Source organism: Lagopus muta, chromosome 1 (assembly GCF_023343835.1).
Source record: "Lagopus muta isolate bLagMut1 chromosome 1, bLagMut1 primary, whole genome shotgun sequence".
Taxonomy (NCBI): domain Eukaryota; kingdom Metazoa; phylum Chordata; class Aves; order Galliformes; family Phasianidae; genus Lagopus; species Lagopus muta.
This window is the reverse complement of record NC_064433.1, coordinates 63,721,556-63,739,789: the sequence shown is the minus strand read 5'-3', so window position 1 is coordinate 63,739,789 and position 18,234 is coordinate 63,721,556. Positions and strand designations below refer to the sequence as shown.

The following is an 18,234-nucleotide window of genomic DNA, read 5'->3' as shown; positions in this document are numbered from 1 at the left end:
ACTAATACCACTGAGCAGAAAATGCCACCTGGTTATTCTGAATATCAGTGTGCGGTTTGCTTTTTTGGTTTCTGTTCTTGGGTCATCTTTTGGTTTCTTTGTTTTTTTTTTTATGGGGGGTGGGGAGGAGGAGAGGGGGAGTTCGTAGGGGTGCAACTGGTTTGAAATGCAGTACCAAGTGAACTTGCATTTCAAAAAAGCTGACCAAAATTCAACTCAAGTTTCAGGCATCATTATTCAACATCAGATTTGGTTTTTATTTCGTTTCAAATACCTACAGATTTCCTACAGTAATACCCCAAATTATTTATTCTCTTTTCTTGGCAGATCTCTCAAAATAGATTCAAAGTACTAGTATTAGAAGTAGCTGAACAGTGGTCATGTCTTGACAGCATGCAAGATTCTCCTGCTCAAACGTCACATCTGCAGTTTACTTCATAGTTCATAACACCAAACCAAAATAAGACAGACAATACATTGAAATTAGACAACGATAAAGATCGTACTGAAAGAGGAATTTGATCACTTAAGGAATTTCAGGCCCTCACCACACCCTCTTATTTATTCAAATTTGCTAAAGAGGAAACAAGAAAAAAAATCCCAAGCCTCGGGGCATAACCTGAATGAAATGTTAGCAAACCTACCTACAACAGGAGAATCACTACTGAACACACCTTCCTCTTGTTTAACCAAAGACTAAGAACTCAAGTCCCTCAGATCCTTTCTTCTCTCACAGGAAATTTTACAACACAACAGTCTACAAGACAAGATGATGCCAACTTCCCTAGGTCTTCAGTGACAAAACTGGAGTCTCCGTTCAGGACACAGGCAGAAAGTAGAGCTCAGAGTGCTGTACAGTGTACTGTTTTATAGAGAATATCACTGAACAGATATCGTTCTGTCACAGTTACTACCTGTAAATCTGACCTGCACCCAGCTCCTTCCAGATACTCCACCATCCCATAGCGCACACTCTTCAGGCTTTTCTGTGCCTCCCCTACCATAGGCAACTGCCTGCCTAGCTGGTCAGCTTAAGGATGTACATCATGTCCCAGCTGGTTTCTAAGGGGCAGCAATAATTTCGATTGATAGGCTGAGGGACCTGTTGGACTACATGTGGTGTCATTGTTTTTGCTGTCTACTCCACTGCAGCAAGAAATGTCATCAAAATGATTTTTTCCCATCACCAGAAATAAGAAATGGCACTCTGAGTGGCGTGGCTCCCTTCCTACCCAACTCAAGCAGCAGGCTACGAAATTACCATACAAAACTCCCTCTCAGCATCCCTGTATGTTCAGCGTGGACACTAAAGACGAAACTTTGCACAATTAAAACCAAAAACACAGTGCTGATTTAGAACTAATGAACACAAAGGGCCCCCACTCCCGCAACTACGTCCGCTCCAAAGGTACAGGAAAGGAGCAACGAAAAGCATGCGTGCAGATTTGATTGTGCCACTATAACAAGAGTAGCCCAAAAACAATGACAGAGAAAGAAACTAGTACACCAGCTCTGAAGTGTATGAGAAAGACGTAATGGGGCTGCACTGCCAAAAAACCCCTGCAACTGATTCCTGTTATTTCCTTAACCTACAAATTGAGACATTCACAAGAGATCAAGATTCAATTTAGAGTTTGATTTTGTAGAAAACAAAAAATGACGACCCTAAACCTCAACAACAAACCTGCTGTTCTTCCAGAAATCTACTCCCATACTTGAGTGATTTCATGTAAAAATCCACATGAAAACAGAGAGGAGAAAAAAGAAAAAAAGAAAAAAAGCCCCGCCACCTTCCTACCTCACAGCAAGCCTGGAATGAAAAACTCCCCCAAGTCCTGAAGTCTCAGAAGTCAGGCAGAAACCAAAAGAACAGACTTTTTAAAAAAAAATTTCCTAAGGCTTTCAGATGCTCTGCATGATTTGGGGAACTGACTCACGGGGCTTTTATTCAACACATGAGGTTGGACCCAGAGATGCCACACTCCTGCAACACGGGCGTTTCCCCATCTACTGAAATTTAACCTAACATATAAACAAAGCACGTACCTGTACCAAAACAGATAACTCTTCACACTTAATAAGGAAACTATCTTAAGAAAAGTAGCGATTATTATTTTTTGTACTAACTACAGCATAGCCCAAAGCTTCCTTAAAGTCAAATTGAAAAGGAAAAGAATAAAAGAAGTTTCTAAAACTATTCTGAAGCGCTTATTAGTAAAGGAGCCGACGTATTCCACTCTTACATCCCTTTTTTCCATCTTATTTTCCGTTAGACTGTACTACACGCGCCCAAAAAAGCCAGCAAGCAAGCCGTGCTCCTAGAAGTGCCCAGCCTCCGGGCTGAACGATAGCTGGGAACCGGGCTGTGCCTTCCCTCGAGCCTCAAGCTAGAGCCTCGGCAAAACGAGACGTACAGAACCTACAGAAACCACCTGCGTTTGGCATTAAACCATTCATCCAAAAATGACTAAGTCTCACACGGCCGGGCCCGACTTCATCCAGCACACGCTCAGCCCCGGCGAAGGGCCGTTCCCTCGCTCCTTTCAGCAAGGTGGGATCTTCCCTTGTGTGTTCGGCGGTAACCTCAGCTCGCCGCCCGCAGCACGTACACCCGCGGGGCCGCAGGTACGGCGCGCCCGCGGAACAGCGCCCGGCCCCGAGCCGCAGGCACGGTACGAGGCGAAAGAACCCGGCCGGCATCCCTCCGGAACCAGAGCGGCCCTGGGGCGCGGCGCGACCGAACGCCCCCGCCCGGAGCACGCGGCGCGCCAGGCGGGCAGCGAGCGGCCCGCGGCCGCCCCTCCGCCGGCCTGACAGCCCCGCGGCCCTCGGGCGGGGCGAGGCTCCGGGACATGGCGCCCGCGGGCCTCTCGCACCGGGCACTGACCTGTCCTCCGAGTCCATGCGGCTCAGCGGTTCCCCGTCCGAGGACATCTCCAGGCTGCCCCGCCGCCCCCCCGACGCGGCGCTGCAGCTGCTGCTGCCGCTGCTGCCGCCGCCGCCGCCGGTGCCGTAGCCCTCGTCGCCGCCGCTGGACACGCTGCTAGAGCTGCTCCCGCCGCCGCCGCCGCCGCCGCGGCCCAGCCCGCCCTCCTGGCCGCCCCGCGGGCCCTTGGGCTCCTCCTTGGTGTCGGCCTCGCTGCTGCCGCCGGGGCTGAGCGAGCGGGTCTCGTCGCTGCAGCAGCCGCTGCTCGTGCTGCTGCTGCCCACCAGGCTGCTCTCCTCCTCCTCGCCGCCCTCCTCCTCCTCCTCTTCCTCCTCCTCCTCGTCTTCGTCCTCCCCGTCCCCGGCCTGGCTGGCGCTCTCCGGGCTGGGCTCCGACATGCTCTCCGCCTCGCCGTTCAGCAGCAGCAGCGACTCCGTCTCCGCCGCTGAGGACGGAGGCGACGACGAGGAGCCGACCCCGGCGGCGGCGGCGGCCGCCGCCGCCTCCTCCTCTTCCTCAGCCGCGGCGGCCGCCGCCTCGCCGGGAAGAAGCCCCTCCGGCTCCGCCATGTCGCTGCGAGCGGCCGCCATGGCGCCTGCGAGTCTCTGCGAGCCGAGCCGAGCCGAACGGGGCCGAGCCGAGCCGAACGGGGCCGAGCCGAGCCGGGCGCGCGCAGTGGCGTGCGCGCGGCCGGTGCGCGCGTGCCCCGGTTCGTGTGTGCGCGCGGCCGCGCTCCCCCCGCCCTCGCCCTTCTCACCCGCACAATCGCGCGGCGGCGCGAGCCGCAAAGAGGAGGGGCCCGAGCCTCCACCGCCGCACGCGCTACGGAAGGCGCCCGGGGACAAAAACCTGCGGGAAGGCGGAGCGCGCGAGTCTCGTGTGCTGAGCGTCACCGGCGGGCACCGGGCGCGGGGGGGGGGGGGGGATGCCAGGCGGCCGTCATTCGCCTCTGAGGCGAGACTCGCAGTCACAGGACGGCGTCGGGCTCGGGGGCGAAGAGAAAAACTGAGCGAAGTGTGGGGAAGGAAGGCTTCGGAGTTGGCTGGATAGGGAACGGCGTGCCTTCTCAAGGGAAGGGAAAAAGGCCCTTCAACAAGGAGAGTGTGTGACTCTGCCCTGTGAGAATCGCTAAAAGAGAGAGCTGGGCTGGGACACAAAGGGGACTGAAAGACGTTTTCAGTGGCACTGGCAGAAAGAAGCAAAAGAGTTGTCCTGCCATCCATCAGGAGATGGCCGCCTGTAGTGCAGCCTCACACCTCTGTTTGCCATAAGAAGCTTCCAGGCTGCGGCGTGGCCAAGGCTGCATGCAAAATGCACGTCACTGCCCGAAGTGGAAATAAAAACAGAGAGTTAAATGTGCTAAAACTAAGGCAATTGGTTAATATTTTCCACACAAAGTCAGGCCGAGGGTTGGAAGAGTGAGGGCTGGTAAATTCGCTGAGTTGGGAATGTTGCCATGTGAAGTAAAATAGATGGAGAAGCGAGAAGGATGAGAGGAATGACCACCAATCACATACAAGACTTCAGAACAGACTTCGTCAATTAAAGTCATTTTAATATTAAAAAAAAGTGAAAGGGAGGGATGAAGTTTACTCAAGGCAGATCATGCCAGACATCACTTCTTTTTTTGTTTGTTTGTTTTTGTTTTCCTTGTCTGTATAGGTGTCTGTATGTATACATTTAGTAAATTGTCACATGGAAATGATCAACAATCCGTATGGGATGGGGATTTTTGGTAGCATCCAGACACAGATGAAATTGGGTAATCTGGCTAATTTTTGGCGGTGGGAAGAGTACTGCTATTTCATATGGATTTTAAATGGGGTATATAGATTATTCATGTTTTATCCAATTCTTACTGAACTTGACACGTTAAAAAATAAAAATAAGAAATCATGAAGCGGAGACGGTTTAGCTTAAGAACAGATGTCAAAACTGAACCACAGCTCAGGCCAGAAAGACTTTGTTCTCTGTGCAACAGGAAAAGTACCACCTCCTCAAGTCATAGCAGGCATATCTGGCATTGCCACAGAGAAACAGGAAAAGTTAGCCACAGAGGATTAAAATCAGGGGAGGGTGCTCATGAGCCCTACATCAGCACAAGCAGGGCTGGCTGCCCGCCCATCCATCTGCATGCATATCTGTCCGCAGCAACACCAGCAGCGCTCTGTGCAATGCCAACACAGAATGCCACAGTGCTGCGGGAGCACTGCAGCCTTGGAGCAAAGGGATGTGACATTGCATTCATCTTTGAGAGCAAACAAATGACATCTTTAACCTGCAGAGGAGCGTAAGCGAATCTGTGAGAGGAACAGCAGTAGGAACGCATGGTAGTTTTCCAGATTTTCTCAAAACAAGCCTCAGCTAGAGATTGGAAATGGCAAGAATATTTTAAAACAAATGAGGACGTGTGTAACGCTGCTTCACCTGCATAGTGTAAGAGTCGCTGCTCCACTGACTCCATCGAAACAATCTCCGAACCCAGAGCCTCTCGACACCCCACCTCCCCCCGAGTAACAGCGTGCTCTGTACTTCCCTCTCAGCCTACAGAGGTGTGGCTCTCCCGTGGGTGTTATTGTCACTAATCTCATCAGACACGAAGAGCGAGGTCTGGAAAAAAAAAACAACAACCTTTCGATTCAGTCAGAAGGCAGCAGTGGCTGAAGCAATTGCTGTGCCTCTTCTACAACTGATTTCCCTCTGGAGTTGACTGAAATCAGCCGTGGCGATGGGAGGGACCGAATCACGAGAAAACAAAGATCTAAATGGAGTGAAGTGAAAGGCACCTTTCGCAACTGAGAACGAGCAAAGAAAGGAAGTAGGAAACATGTATCTCAAAGAACTCCGTGCACCCTCGTGTGTGTTAGCCGAATTCATCCCACCTTGTTCACGAGCCCGTAGCTGTGTGCTTTTCTCAGAACTCTCGGGTTCTTTGAGGTCGTGTGCGCTCACCGGGTTCCCAGTGTCTGTGCGCCGGGAGGTGACGGGGGATGCAGACCTAACACTTCTCACTTCCTTAAGTACTGCAGTAGGGACGCCGGCTCGTTGGGTAATTTGTGTATTCGGAGAGAGGGAGTGAAACCTTAGGATAGGATGCATAGGAAGGAGGGTACGAACCCGCCTAATGGCAATCACTTAGCGTTTAAAGCAGGAGATCAGTGCCGCAGCGGTGCAGCAGTCATCAAAGAAATACCCTGACGATCTTTACTGCCCTACTTTCAGTTCTTTGAAACCACGAAATCCTGCATGAAGGCTTGGTCCGTGAGCTCCCTAAAGTGCTAAGATAAAGTCCGAATCAAGCAGAAGCAGCAGTGATGACTTAGCTCTCTTGTTACTGACATTCCTAGGTCACAGTTCAATCAGCTCAGAAAAGGTAATTCTCCTTTTTCTTTCTCGCAGGTTTTTGACTTTTTCATACCCTGGTTCCAGTCAAAAGATGAGATCTGTCTGAGAACAGGTGAGTCTTAAACTTGGTAGTGTCAAAATCAATTGCATTTGAACGGTCTGATAAAAGCCCAAAACAAGAGACACCCTGCTAGGAAATCCATTAGAAAAAAAAAAACTTACACATTCAGTTACACTTCAAGGGAGGATGTTACTTTGTCCTTCACACAAAGGGCTCTGGTATGCTCAGTCTAATTTGAGATGATCATTACAACAGGGACAGTACTTTAGAGCTGATGTAGTTATGCCGAAACTTAATAATCCATGGTACTTGGAAGAATTTCTCGACAAGGTACAAAGGAAAGGAGAAAAAAAAAAACAACAAACAGCAGGTTAGTGAAAGCTAACCTGCTCTTAGGCAAAGAGCTGAAGTAGTGCTGTTCTCCAGTAGTACGAGAACAAACAGCCCAGGCAATCTGGAGGAGATTTGAATTCCTTTGCAGACACAGACATAGCAGAGCATGGGGAAGAAATGAAGAGTGTAGTTTTCTTTGTCTTACCTCCGAACCACAGGGGTGCAGGGAATTCACACTGACAGCAGAATCAATAGTGAGCAGACTCCAAAGCAGTTTCTTCTTTTTCTTGAGACACAGCAACTTTGTGTTTTGTTTTGCTTTTTTAAAGAACAGTTGGATGAGATCGTCAGAAGATTTGGTACATGCAGTGCAGTCTGTTTGAGCTTTTCTTCCCAGTGTTGATCAGCATCATAACACTATGAGGCATAGTACACAAGCAAAACAAACCAGTAAGAAAGGCCTACAAAGAAAGAAAAATATGTACCGTTGGCCTAAGGTACAGGAAAAAATGCCACCCTGCACTTGTTAGGATGGCATGGGAAATTCTGTGAAACGACACGCTTGATCACTGCACTGTCCTGCTCCTGCCTCCACATGCATGTCTTAAACACTGCAGGAAATTCCTGCTGCCTGCACCTCATGACTCACCTTGCTCACAACATTCTGCCCGCTCAGCAGTCTCTGGAGACTGCACCCTCCCCTTCTCTCTGCCCCACCCTTCCTCATCCAAATTCCACGTCTTGAGGAAGAAGCTGCAATCGCCCATTGCTTCAAGTAAGCATCCAGCGCTCATTTCTCACCCTTCCCTTCAGACCAGACTGAAACCGCCTTATTCTGCAATCCCAACCCCACCCTCTCCTACAGCACCCAGTTAATTCTCCCTTTAAACTCCCTTCCACGGTGTTTTCTTTTTAAAGCTTTAATCTTCCCCTGTGTTGTTTGCTTGAAAGCAGGCCCATGACCATAGGAAAATTCAAGCACTGTTTAGGTTGGTTCAGTCAAAGGAAGGCTGCCAGAAGTGTGTATTAGCTGAAGTCCCTCTTCTGTCCCCGCTGGCCTGTGAGCTGTCTCTGGTGTTGAAAAACACTTTGGCAATGTGGATTCCAGATATTGCTTGGGTCTGTCTGCCCCTTCTCCCCTCCCCAGATCTTGTTACAGCCCTCATGGGGACACACTGCCCCTTCTGTTGTGCAGCACAGCTGGCTGGGAAACTCATGCCATGAGCTACAACAAGGAACTGATTTTAGTGGTAGCTAGGATAAAAAAATATATAATATAACGCCGTTCTGTTGATGTTGAGTCAGGAAAATTCAGAAAGCTTCAGACAGCTCTATTAAATGTAACAATGCACACTACAGGGATGGGGAAAAATGTATGTATTAAAATGCCAGCAGTTAGTTCAGGAGTGGAAAACCCCATTCTGTAGTTCTGGAACTTATCCAAAAGCATATCCTAATGTTCACTCTGTTTGCATTTGAGCTATTGTAACAACTTGCAAGATCAGAGCACCCATGTGCTGAGCCGTGTATGCACACAAACAGTAGGAGGAAGCCCATGCTGCATGTAGATACTCTGACACAAGTGGAAGGAACCAGATATTTCACAAATGCATCTTCTTTAAAATACATTCTAATTGATGTCAAATTTGCTGCCACGTGATACCAAAAGAAAATACAAAAGAAAAATAAAAGAAAAAAGCACGAAGATGTGCTTTTGAGCACGAGGAATTGGAAGGCCTCATAATATGGTTCATTTATGTAGGTTACTGCTTGTTGCAAAAACTGAAACTGAAGCACAGAATTTCAAATAGACGCTGTTTAGGTAAGGTAAGCTAGCAGTTATTACAGACACAGCTGAGAACCAGCTCAGAACTTGCTGTACAAGCAGAAATAACCACAGTGCTTCTGCCTTGGTACGTCCCCCTGAATGTTACTCCAGTCACCCTGTCTCCAAGTCATCATGAGTTCCACGGACTTATGTAAGTATGTATTTAAGAAAGTGTTTTTCTTTGACATTATTCAGAAAGGTGTTCACACTGGAAAATGTACACAGCTGATGAAATACATCATTGCAGTGTCAAAAAATCAGGTACACAACACTGTAGAATAGCACAGAGAATCACTTTGTTGTAACTATCATCAGTATTTTTACGTTTTGATTCAAACAGCGCATTTATATAAATTACCAGAGACTTTTTTCTTGTCCTCATACCTCCTTGTGTGCATTTTTTACTGGCATAGTTTGTTCTTTTTCAAAAAAAGGCAGCAAAAATTCTTGTGTTTCAGAAGAATCAACATCCTTAAAGGGTGCCATTTAGATTGGTTTTACCCAGAGATAATTAACATATTTGCTTCCAGATTAAAGACTCTTTACATGCTGTTAATTTGGGGAATGCGTGTTTTCTACATTCTTATGCAAAGCAGAGCTGGATTCCAGTTTTAAATGAAGGTGTGCCCCCAACCACAAATACAGGGCTGCCACCACTGTGTCCATTTACTTTCTGCAGGTCAGCTACTGCAGACCATTACAATAAAGGCAGAGAGGGCAATTCCAGAGGGGTGGAATTCTGCCCAAGCACACCAGTCAGTAAATAACAGCAGGGTTTTTTTTCTGAGAATGCAGATGTGAGATCAAGAGCAGAGCCTCTCTTTGCACTCATGGAGATTCTTTTCAAACCAGAAAAATAATCAAGATCTTGCTTGTTGCAAAACCGGTGCGTAACCATTACAACCAAGGAGAAATGAATAATGAATTGAATGCTAATTAAATACAAATCACAGTTTGGAAGCAGTACAAACATACAGAAGCTTTTCCATGTTCTTCTAGGATCACTTTGAAAATCCCTTTCTCTAGTGTATGGCCTTATCTAGAATACACGCTCTTGATAGAACAATTAACTTTTTTTTTTTTTTACATTAGTATTTAAAAAATAGATTAAAATCTCCTGTAGAAATTTAGTTATGGGGTTTGTGCTTTTTTTTTTTAATTATTTTTTATTTTGCTCTCAGAAGAATCTTATGGCTTTCCAAGATCGAGCTCACGTGAACACGTGTCCTTCCACCCACAGCTGTAGCTCCAGCGGGCCCAGCCAGGGGCCCTGAAGGGACTGGAGCCTCTGCCAGATGGTGAGAGGCTGAGGGAGCTGGGACTGCTCAGCCCATGGAGTGAAGGCTGAGGTGGGGGGATGACAGGGTCGTATAAATGACCTGCCGGGTAATTTATACCTGCTGGGAAAGGTAAAAGTTAGAGCCAGATTCTTCTTAGTGGTAAGGAGCAAGAGGAAATGGGCAGAAAGTAAAATACAGAAAACTCTACTCAGACATAAGAAATAACTTTTTTTCAACATGAGGGTTGTTAAGCACAGAAAAGAGATTTGGGAATCTCCATTCCTGAGAACAGTCACAACACATCTGGACGTGGTCCTGAAGAACCTGCTGTAGCTGCCTGTTTTGAGCAGGGGCTTTGGACTAGATGATCTCCAGAAATGCCTTCCCACCTCAACTCTTCTGTGATTCTGGAAAGCTGAGATATTATTTCCATGTTACAGAGACAGGCAAAAACAGTAAATATTTTTCTGTGTTTAGAGCTGTAGCCATACACCCTGGCTTTGTCCCACGTCCACATGGGGGAGAAAACCATGTTCCCAGCAGTCATCACTCGCAGCTACAGAAGCTGAACCTCATGACGGGAATCAAGTAGTGAGTCCCTGCAGGTAGGTTTAGATGCAGCCTGAGATACCAGTAACTGAATTCAGAATTCCCACGATAGCATGTATGACAAATTTAGACTCCCCAAAGCCTTAACAGCTGAATTATTCCTCTTTGTCACCACCCCCTTTTCCCCCTCCCCACTCTGCTAATGTCACAAGAAAAATTCAAGTTGTGGAATATTTGTCAAACAGTTGGAGATACACAGCTTTAGTGTATAAAAATAGAAATTATTATTTAGTAGGCTTGAGCATGAACAATGAAACATCTGAATTGAAGAAAAATTCAGACTTGCTTCCAGAAACTCACCTTTCTATTACTACAGCATTCACTGAGCAGCAGAAGTCATGCTCAAAGTAATTGAGACTGATGTAATTGCAATATAACTTTATTGTCATTTGCCACTAAGGGAAAGTCTTTATTACAGGTACCGTATTTATATACTCAGCTATCAGAAATATGTTTCCAAGTCATAACTCTTCAAACCTTTGCTGTAAGATCAATGTGTGCCATGTTCTTGGAAAGTAAGCCAAGTCCACAGTAGTACAGCATCCCTCCCTATTCTCAATCAAACAAATCTCAGAGAGAGAGAGGGAGATTGATGAGAACAACCTACTTTTCTGTGCATGGCATTCACTGAATGTGAAAAGGGGTTTCAGCAGGCCCAAGAAAGTAGCTGTTGTCATGACAGCACTGGGAAGCCGAGGGACTGAAAAGATCTTCATCAGCTCACTGCAGCGATTCTGTGCCAGACGAGCTGCATTGCTGGTCAGTGTGCTGACAACAGAGCCAGGGGAATGCTTGATTGTCAAATCACCCCAGTATGACTTTGCAAACTTCCCCAGTCTTGCCTTTTGAAACTGGAAAATGCTTGCAATCTAGCAAAAAAAAGGGAACTCTTCTGCACTTCTCTTCCCCCTTCAGTGCTTCATTGACCTTCTCTTGAATTCACCTATCTCATTAGATGGGGCAGCACCTAACATGCTCATATAACCCTCCCTGTCAACAAAAATGCCTTGTAGTAGGCAGCAGTAACCTGCAAAAAACCTGTGCAAACAGCAGCACATTCTGCAGTCCAAGGCCATCAGTGTAACAAGTGCCACTCCTGTTATCTCTCTCTCTGTGTATCTATGCTGAGATGCTTGCATGGCAGCTTTGGGGCAAGAGATGGAGAGGATTTCTGTGGCACTCTGAACTGCTTGGGGTCATACTGACAACGCTGGGATCTTATCTGCTCAATTCTGGTCATTCTGTTCCACGTAAATGCATTGTCTTTCATGCCACAGTTTGCATCTGCTGGGTGATCACCCCAAGCATCAGTTCTGGGGCATCTCTGAGTCTATCCCATTCACGTTGCAAATTTTATTTTACCGAAGTGACAGAAAATAGCTGCTGCATGGCTGAGATCTTTGTGATGTAAATAAGGAAGGAGAAAGTAAGGCACTTTTGGCCAGACACAGGTTAATTGAGTTCCCAAACCGTTTGTCTGAAGCTCTAGGATCTATGCACATTTGGAAACCTGTTCTATGGTCATGCTGGTTATCACCAATGGAACATAAGTTGAGCTCTGATGCTTTATATCCAGTCTCAGAACAATCACCTTTATTGCAAATTTAAATTTCAGAGATGCGTGCTCTCGGATGAACCCTATAAACCCTGTCACAAGTTTTGGCCTCCTTGGGATTGATTGCAAAACTCCCCTTGACCTCAGTGGGACCAAAATGTCAAACAGCCCGAGAGCTGAGGAACTGAGGAGAGACCCACAGCAAATCCTGATGTAGTTGGCCTATGGAAAATGACTGCGAGCAGGTGGGACTCAATACACCTCACAGGGAAGATCCTAAGTTGCACTGTGACCCTTCTGTAATTCAGAATTTAAATAGTTCAGAGGGTCCCTCTCACAGGAAGCTTGGAACGCATAGTGGAACTGGGAGACCTAAAGCCTAAATTAGCTTAATGCCCCAATGACCTGCCCTGCAGATGTGCTAATAGGTAAAGCAGACATTCCATCTCCTGAACTATTCTCAGCTCCCTTGCTTGCAGACTCACCAAAGCAGCTGATTATATGAGAGTCCACAAACCATTGTATCATTTTGTCATGCAGCAATTTAACCATTGTTTGGGTGGGCAAAGCAGAATCTCTTTCACATGATTGCTCCGAGGTCTGGCACTCTGTCTTTGAACCCTTCACTGAAAGCTGTTGTTACAGATGCTGCTTAGAATATTCTACTTGCTGCATTAGAACAAAAGGCAGAGTTTTGGCGTTGTGTTACATTTAGCTTAACAGTTTATCAGAACCATTATCTTCAGAGCTGAATTTCTGAATGAGTTTGGCAGGGCCAAGTGTTTGTTTCGTCTTGGTGAAAAGTGAATTCAGTTATTTAAAGCCTGGAAAATATATGAAACATTTTTATTATGACACAGTTTGGAACAAGGTGAAAAAGGTCTGATTTTGAAGGTGGCACGTCTTACAACAATTCAAGTGCACAGACAAGTCTTTCAGATCAAACTGTGGATGACAAGGTGAGAAAGATATTTGATTTAGGTTGTGCTGGTGTGAGAGGAACAATGAAGAGGCACACATTCCAAAACAAATGTAATTCAGGCACTGAGAGGTGTCAAGGTATCAGCTTTGCGGAGCGATGACCTCCTTAGTCTCATTTCTTCCAAGGAAAATCTGTTTGGCCCCACTTGAGGTCACAGTTTCTTATCTCCCTGCTACTTTGAGCCCCACTTCCTGATCTTACAGAAACGTTTCTCGGGGGAGGGTCCCTTTCTAGTGTCACCAACGTGAGTTCCAAGTAAAGAGGCAGCAAAGAAGCCAGCTTAAAGTGGAACTTGATAGAAAAAAACAACCAACCGACCAACGAAAACCTGTTCTCCCTCTCACCCCACTGATTTATTTTGACATGGCATGAGCACTGGATCAGCAAACACGAACCACTTGTCTTTCAGTTTCCTTGCATTAGCACATGTCTTGGAGATCTTTTCCATGCTGATACCGTGAGATCTTGGGACTTTCTGCGATTGCTCAACGTGACCTCAGTCCACCACCTGTGCTGGACTGCTGTAACATGCTTTTGTTGGCAACCCGGCCCACAACAGCGGGTTGAAACTAGATGATCTTTTCCACCCAGGCCGTTCTATGATTCTATGACTCTATGATTCTATTATTAACAACTTATGCTATATGGTAAAAACAAAATATGTATAAACTTAACCCAGTTTCTACCGTGCTTAAAAAAGTATGATAAAATAAATACTGGTTTAAAAGTTGTATGTGTATCAAAATATGAAATATTTGAGAGCTACTCCCCTCATCCCTTGTCTAATTATAGTATTAATGAGTAACATGCTGAATTTTGGCTGAGATGTGGTGGCCACAAGAGATTGGACTCTTGCACAGATGATCTCCCGACATAACTCTTGCAGCACGGGTATGTTTCACTTTTAATCATACAAGCTGTCCACCTGAAGCCTAAAGGACCGATCTCCTTTGGGCTCAGCTCTGCTATGTGAATATGAACTCTCTTTCTTTGATTGTGAGAGACTCCAGATCAGGCAAAGAATGTATTTTTACAGTAAGGGTGGTGAGGCACTGGAACAGGTAGCCCAGAGATGCAGTGGATGCCCCAACTCTGGAGACACTCAAGGTCAGGGTGGACAGGGCTCTGATGGAGCTGTGGCTGTCCCTGTTCACTGCAGGGGAGTTGGACTAGATGACCTTTAAGGGTCCCTTCCAACTCAAATAATTCTATGATCCTATGATTCTGTTTTGCAGTATCTCTGTAGTTCCAGTTTAATATGATTGCCCACTTGCCTTTAACTGCTGCAGTGCAAGATTTAACAGCAATAAACATTTAAAAGTCACTTTGTCTCTATGATTGGTAAAGCGACCCTGTTTTATGGGCAAAAAAAAAAAAAAAGCTCTGAGATGTGGCTACAACCCCACAAAGAAACCTGCTTATGCAAAGTCACACTGGGAACCTCTTTCATGTAGTTTCAAGTATCAAGCCCTTAATATTTGAAAATACACAATAAACATACAACAGGGATCACTGAGTATAGAGGTTAATAAAAATACAGCCTGGCATTAACATTAAAAAGGCTCTAATTTTTTTCTTAGCAGGTAATTAGTTCACACAAAGAAATCTCCTTTCTTATCCTGGAAACGCATGCATAAAACAGCTCAGATAACATCATTTACATATAGGCTGCTGCACACGCATGTTAATGCCTGGCTGTGAAAAGTTCAGACAAGTTTGTAATCCCAGATTTCCTGCGCGTGCTCAGCACCCAGATTCCCAGAGAGGCCGAGGCGCGGGACACCCCGTGTTGCTGAGATGGCAGCCCAGTGGACTGGGCTGCATCTGGGCCTGCGAGCTGCACTCTTTCCCAGAGCGTGAGACATCGGACAGTTCTGGGCATTTTAGCACACTGGGCTCTTTAGACACATATTGGTATTTGTGTGTTGCAGTTTCTTTTGTCAGTCACTTCTGCTTGTGGCGGTGGCTCTAAGCCTATTGTGCCACCTCCGCTTGCTTTTTCAGGGCTACTATGTCACTCACTATTAGAACCAATCTGCTTTTGCATTTTAACACTATCATGTCACCCATCAGCAATCATTCGCTTTCATCCCCTAAAACTCATACACAATGGCAGCCACGCCACTGGGACAAAAGCAGAGGCAGTGAGGAAAAAGGAGGAAAAAAAAGGAGGAAAGCCAGAGCGGGAAGGCTGCAGCAGCAGCTGCTCTGTTCTTTGGGGTCCTTCAGCGTGTACTTGAACTTGGACTGCAGTGGATGTGCCTTTCGTCTTCTGTTTCCCTCATTAGCACAACGTAGCTCTCTGGCGATGGAAATAAGCACGGACTGCTTCTGTGTGAAAGCCAACAGGTAGCAGCGCTGCTTTTGTGCCACAAGTCTGTGCCTATTGAAAGCTGCAGGAAAAAGGGAGGGCTGTGTGAGGGACAGCCTTGTGCTGCAGTAATATTGATTGCTTGCAGCATTCTTCAAAACAAGAACCCAGCTAGCTGGGCACTTTTAAAACCAGCAGGATGCACTCCTACTGCTGTTGAAGGAGGCTATCTGGAAGCCTGATAGCTGCGTTCAGACAAAGATGCAGTTACAGCACTGGAGGGTTTGGGAACCGTCTGTCAAGTGCGGAGCGCTCAGGATTTATCTCGGATTTGCACGTGTATATAGTCACCCTCCCAATAGTTTGCTGTTATCAGCTGTACAGAGATCTCAGACTTCTCTGACTGCCTGTAATTAGTTGCCTGAAAATGAAGAAGGTGGGGGGTTCTGCTCGAACGTGAAATAACTGAAGTGCTTTAGCCTGGAACCAGACTCAACTGGGAAAGATGTATGATAATTCATGCAGAGCACTTCTCTGAAATAGGCATGGCTCAAAGTGAGGCTTTGGACTCCCACCTTTTACAAACATGACCTTACTGCATTTCTCAGGGGCCGTAAGATTTTAATGAGGTAAAAATGACCAAAATGTCACGACCTCTGGTCTTCCTTGTCCTAAATTCTCGATAGTTAATGAAATGAAGCTCAGCTATGTTGTGTTTTGCTGATTACACAGCGTGGAACAGCTTTAAGATCATGAAAGAAAAGGTTTAAATAAAATTCTGTGAGCTCAGAGTAATTTTCCCCCTGTACACCAAAAGAATCAGATTATATAAGCAAGGAGTATCTAAGCAATTGGAGTTCTTTCACTGACACAATTTGCTCAACAGTTGAGGCCAATTCTTCAGTAACTGCCACCTTGCAAACACCAATCAGAATCCCATTCGCTATCCTGGCATTTTCCATTTATTACAGTACTTATTTTTTGTAGGCATGATAGCACCAGGAGTTTCAAAACTGTATTGATAAAAAAAAAACAGCCAAATATTTTTTTAAAGGAGCTTCAGATCAAACACTTGCAGCTTTCCAAGCCATCTCCTAGCTCAAGAAAGACCATTCAGGCAGTCCTCACTCACACACAAGTTTGCGTTTAGTGCCGCACCAGCCCCTGCATGAGCAAAGTCTCTGAGACAGCCCTCAGGCAAGAAATGAAACATAAAAATCATCAGTCAGAAACATTAGAGGACATTCATCAGAAAGTTCAGCTGTTTTTCCTTTTTTTCCCCTGTCTAGATAAGATCTTTACAGTGCTTAAAAAGAGAAATAGCCGCTAATGACTCTTTCCAGAACTGCTGGGTAAGCATGAAAATATTAAAAAAACAATTTATCTTAAGAGATAAAACATCTGAAACAGCTTCCTCGCTCGTTCTTGGGATTTTACCAAGAAGAAAGCTGCACAACACAGAGTGCTCCGCTGCATGTGCACTCAGTGTAAAGCCTGAGCAGAAATTCCTATTTAATTGCAACATTGTTGAGCGTTGCTGAATTTCGCAGCTTTTTCTTTTGCAATCACTTTGAAATGTTCTCTTGTCAATCAACGGTAGTTTTCTGAAATTTCCAGTTGTTTGTACCTACTAATTACACCTACTCATTATTTGATTGTTAGCAGTGTGACTGGCACTTTAAAAAACATATTTTTTTTCTCCTAAACAGAATCTATTTCCTAGAAGAGATACTTTTATGCAAGTTCCTTAGAAATGTGAGGTGACACACACGATACGTTTTGAGCCTTCAGTGTACAAACCACTGGAACTTTTGGGCAATTTCACAAAGGAAACTGGTGACCTGAATTTAGTTGTCCCTGTGCTTCTGTAGGGACAGCTGCTGTATGGATAAGGCACTTTTTTCTATACAAGAAAACATTTTACGCATTAGGCTGAAGGAGTACATTTAAAACTGCCAAACAGGGTTCTGCAGTCACTTGACTGATTCATGAAAACCAATAGATGAAAGGTGGTATTTTTTGGAAGTTTTCACCAGCTAATCTCTAAGTCAGGAGTAAATTTTGCTTCTTCAATGTATAAAGTTGAATCTGCAGGGCCTGCATTTTTTTTTTTTTTTCTTTTTTTTCTTTTAAACCCCACTGATTTCACCTTCAAAAGAGGAAGAGAGTGTTTCCATTTTTAGTCTGAAATTCTTTGAAGTATTCCTGTTCCATTGAATAGGGGATCTGGATAGAATTTGACAAAAAAATCAATTCCTTATTTTAGGTTTGGATTCAGCAATAAAGAAGTTAATGAGATCACATCTGTTTTTGTCCTGTTATTCTCTACAGCAGTCCACTGAAAACGGCACCACTTGCCCATAGCTTTTTCTTTTATACCAGACTAACCCAGACTAAATAGTGTCTTTTAACACATCCATAGCAAGACCACGACATGAATCCATTGATCACCAGCCGCCGTGGTGATGTCATTTACCCATAGCTACAATTACGAGTTGCCTGCAGTTTCACAACAACAGCCAGCTAATGGACTTAGGCAAACTTTGAAAACATTTTCTTTGGCATAGGATGCAGTGGAGAAACATCTCCAAAAACTACCAAGAGCTTCATTCTCTAAGTAACATTTGAATATCGACGCATCTGGAACAGCTGGGTAATAAGTTGTGCGTGTCAAGTTCAGAAAACAGCTGCTTTTAGCCTTTGCTTTGGGCCAGACATTTGCTTTCCAACACCAGAGTATATTCTATTTTATTTTGTAGCAGCTTCTTCAGCGTTCCCATATGGACAAGCTGAGCAGCTCCGAGGATTACAACTGCAAGTATATGTATGCCGTTCTTTAGTAGAAATGAAGGCCAGATGTTGCTTTGTCATCTTCACATGCATCTTCAAAAAAGTTAAATGAAGTTGTTTCAGATATACAATTAATGCCAGGTATAGGCAATTTGCTCGTAGGCCGTTTAAAAGTCAACTTCCAAAAGATGGAAAATAACATTTTAACTAAGAA

The 18,234-nt window shown here is 45.4% G+C and overlaps 1 protein-coding gene across 2 annotated transcripts in view; it reads right to left on the bottom strand.

Moving 5' to 3' along the window:
• Positions 1-3,714, bottom strand: part of AEBP2 (AE binding protein 2) — a 51,260-nt gene extending 47,546 nt beyond the window's left edge. Inside the window, exon 1 of one of the 2 annotated variants that reach the window (XM_048941736.1) lies at positions 2,888-3,714. In XM_048941736.1, coding sequence (XP_048797693.1) covers positions 2,888-3,516 — 629 coding nt within the window. In that variant the 5' untranslated portion in view covers positions 3,517-3,714. The remainder of the gene's footprint in view (positions 1-2,887) is intronic. The other variant, XM_048941745.1, reaches the window with a different exon arrangement.
• Between the last annotated feature and the right edge of the window lie 14,520 nt (positions 3,715-18,234).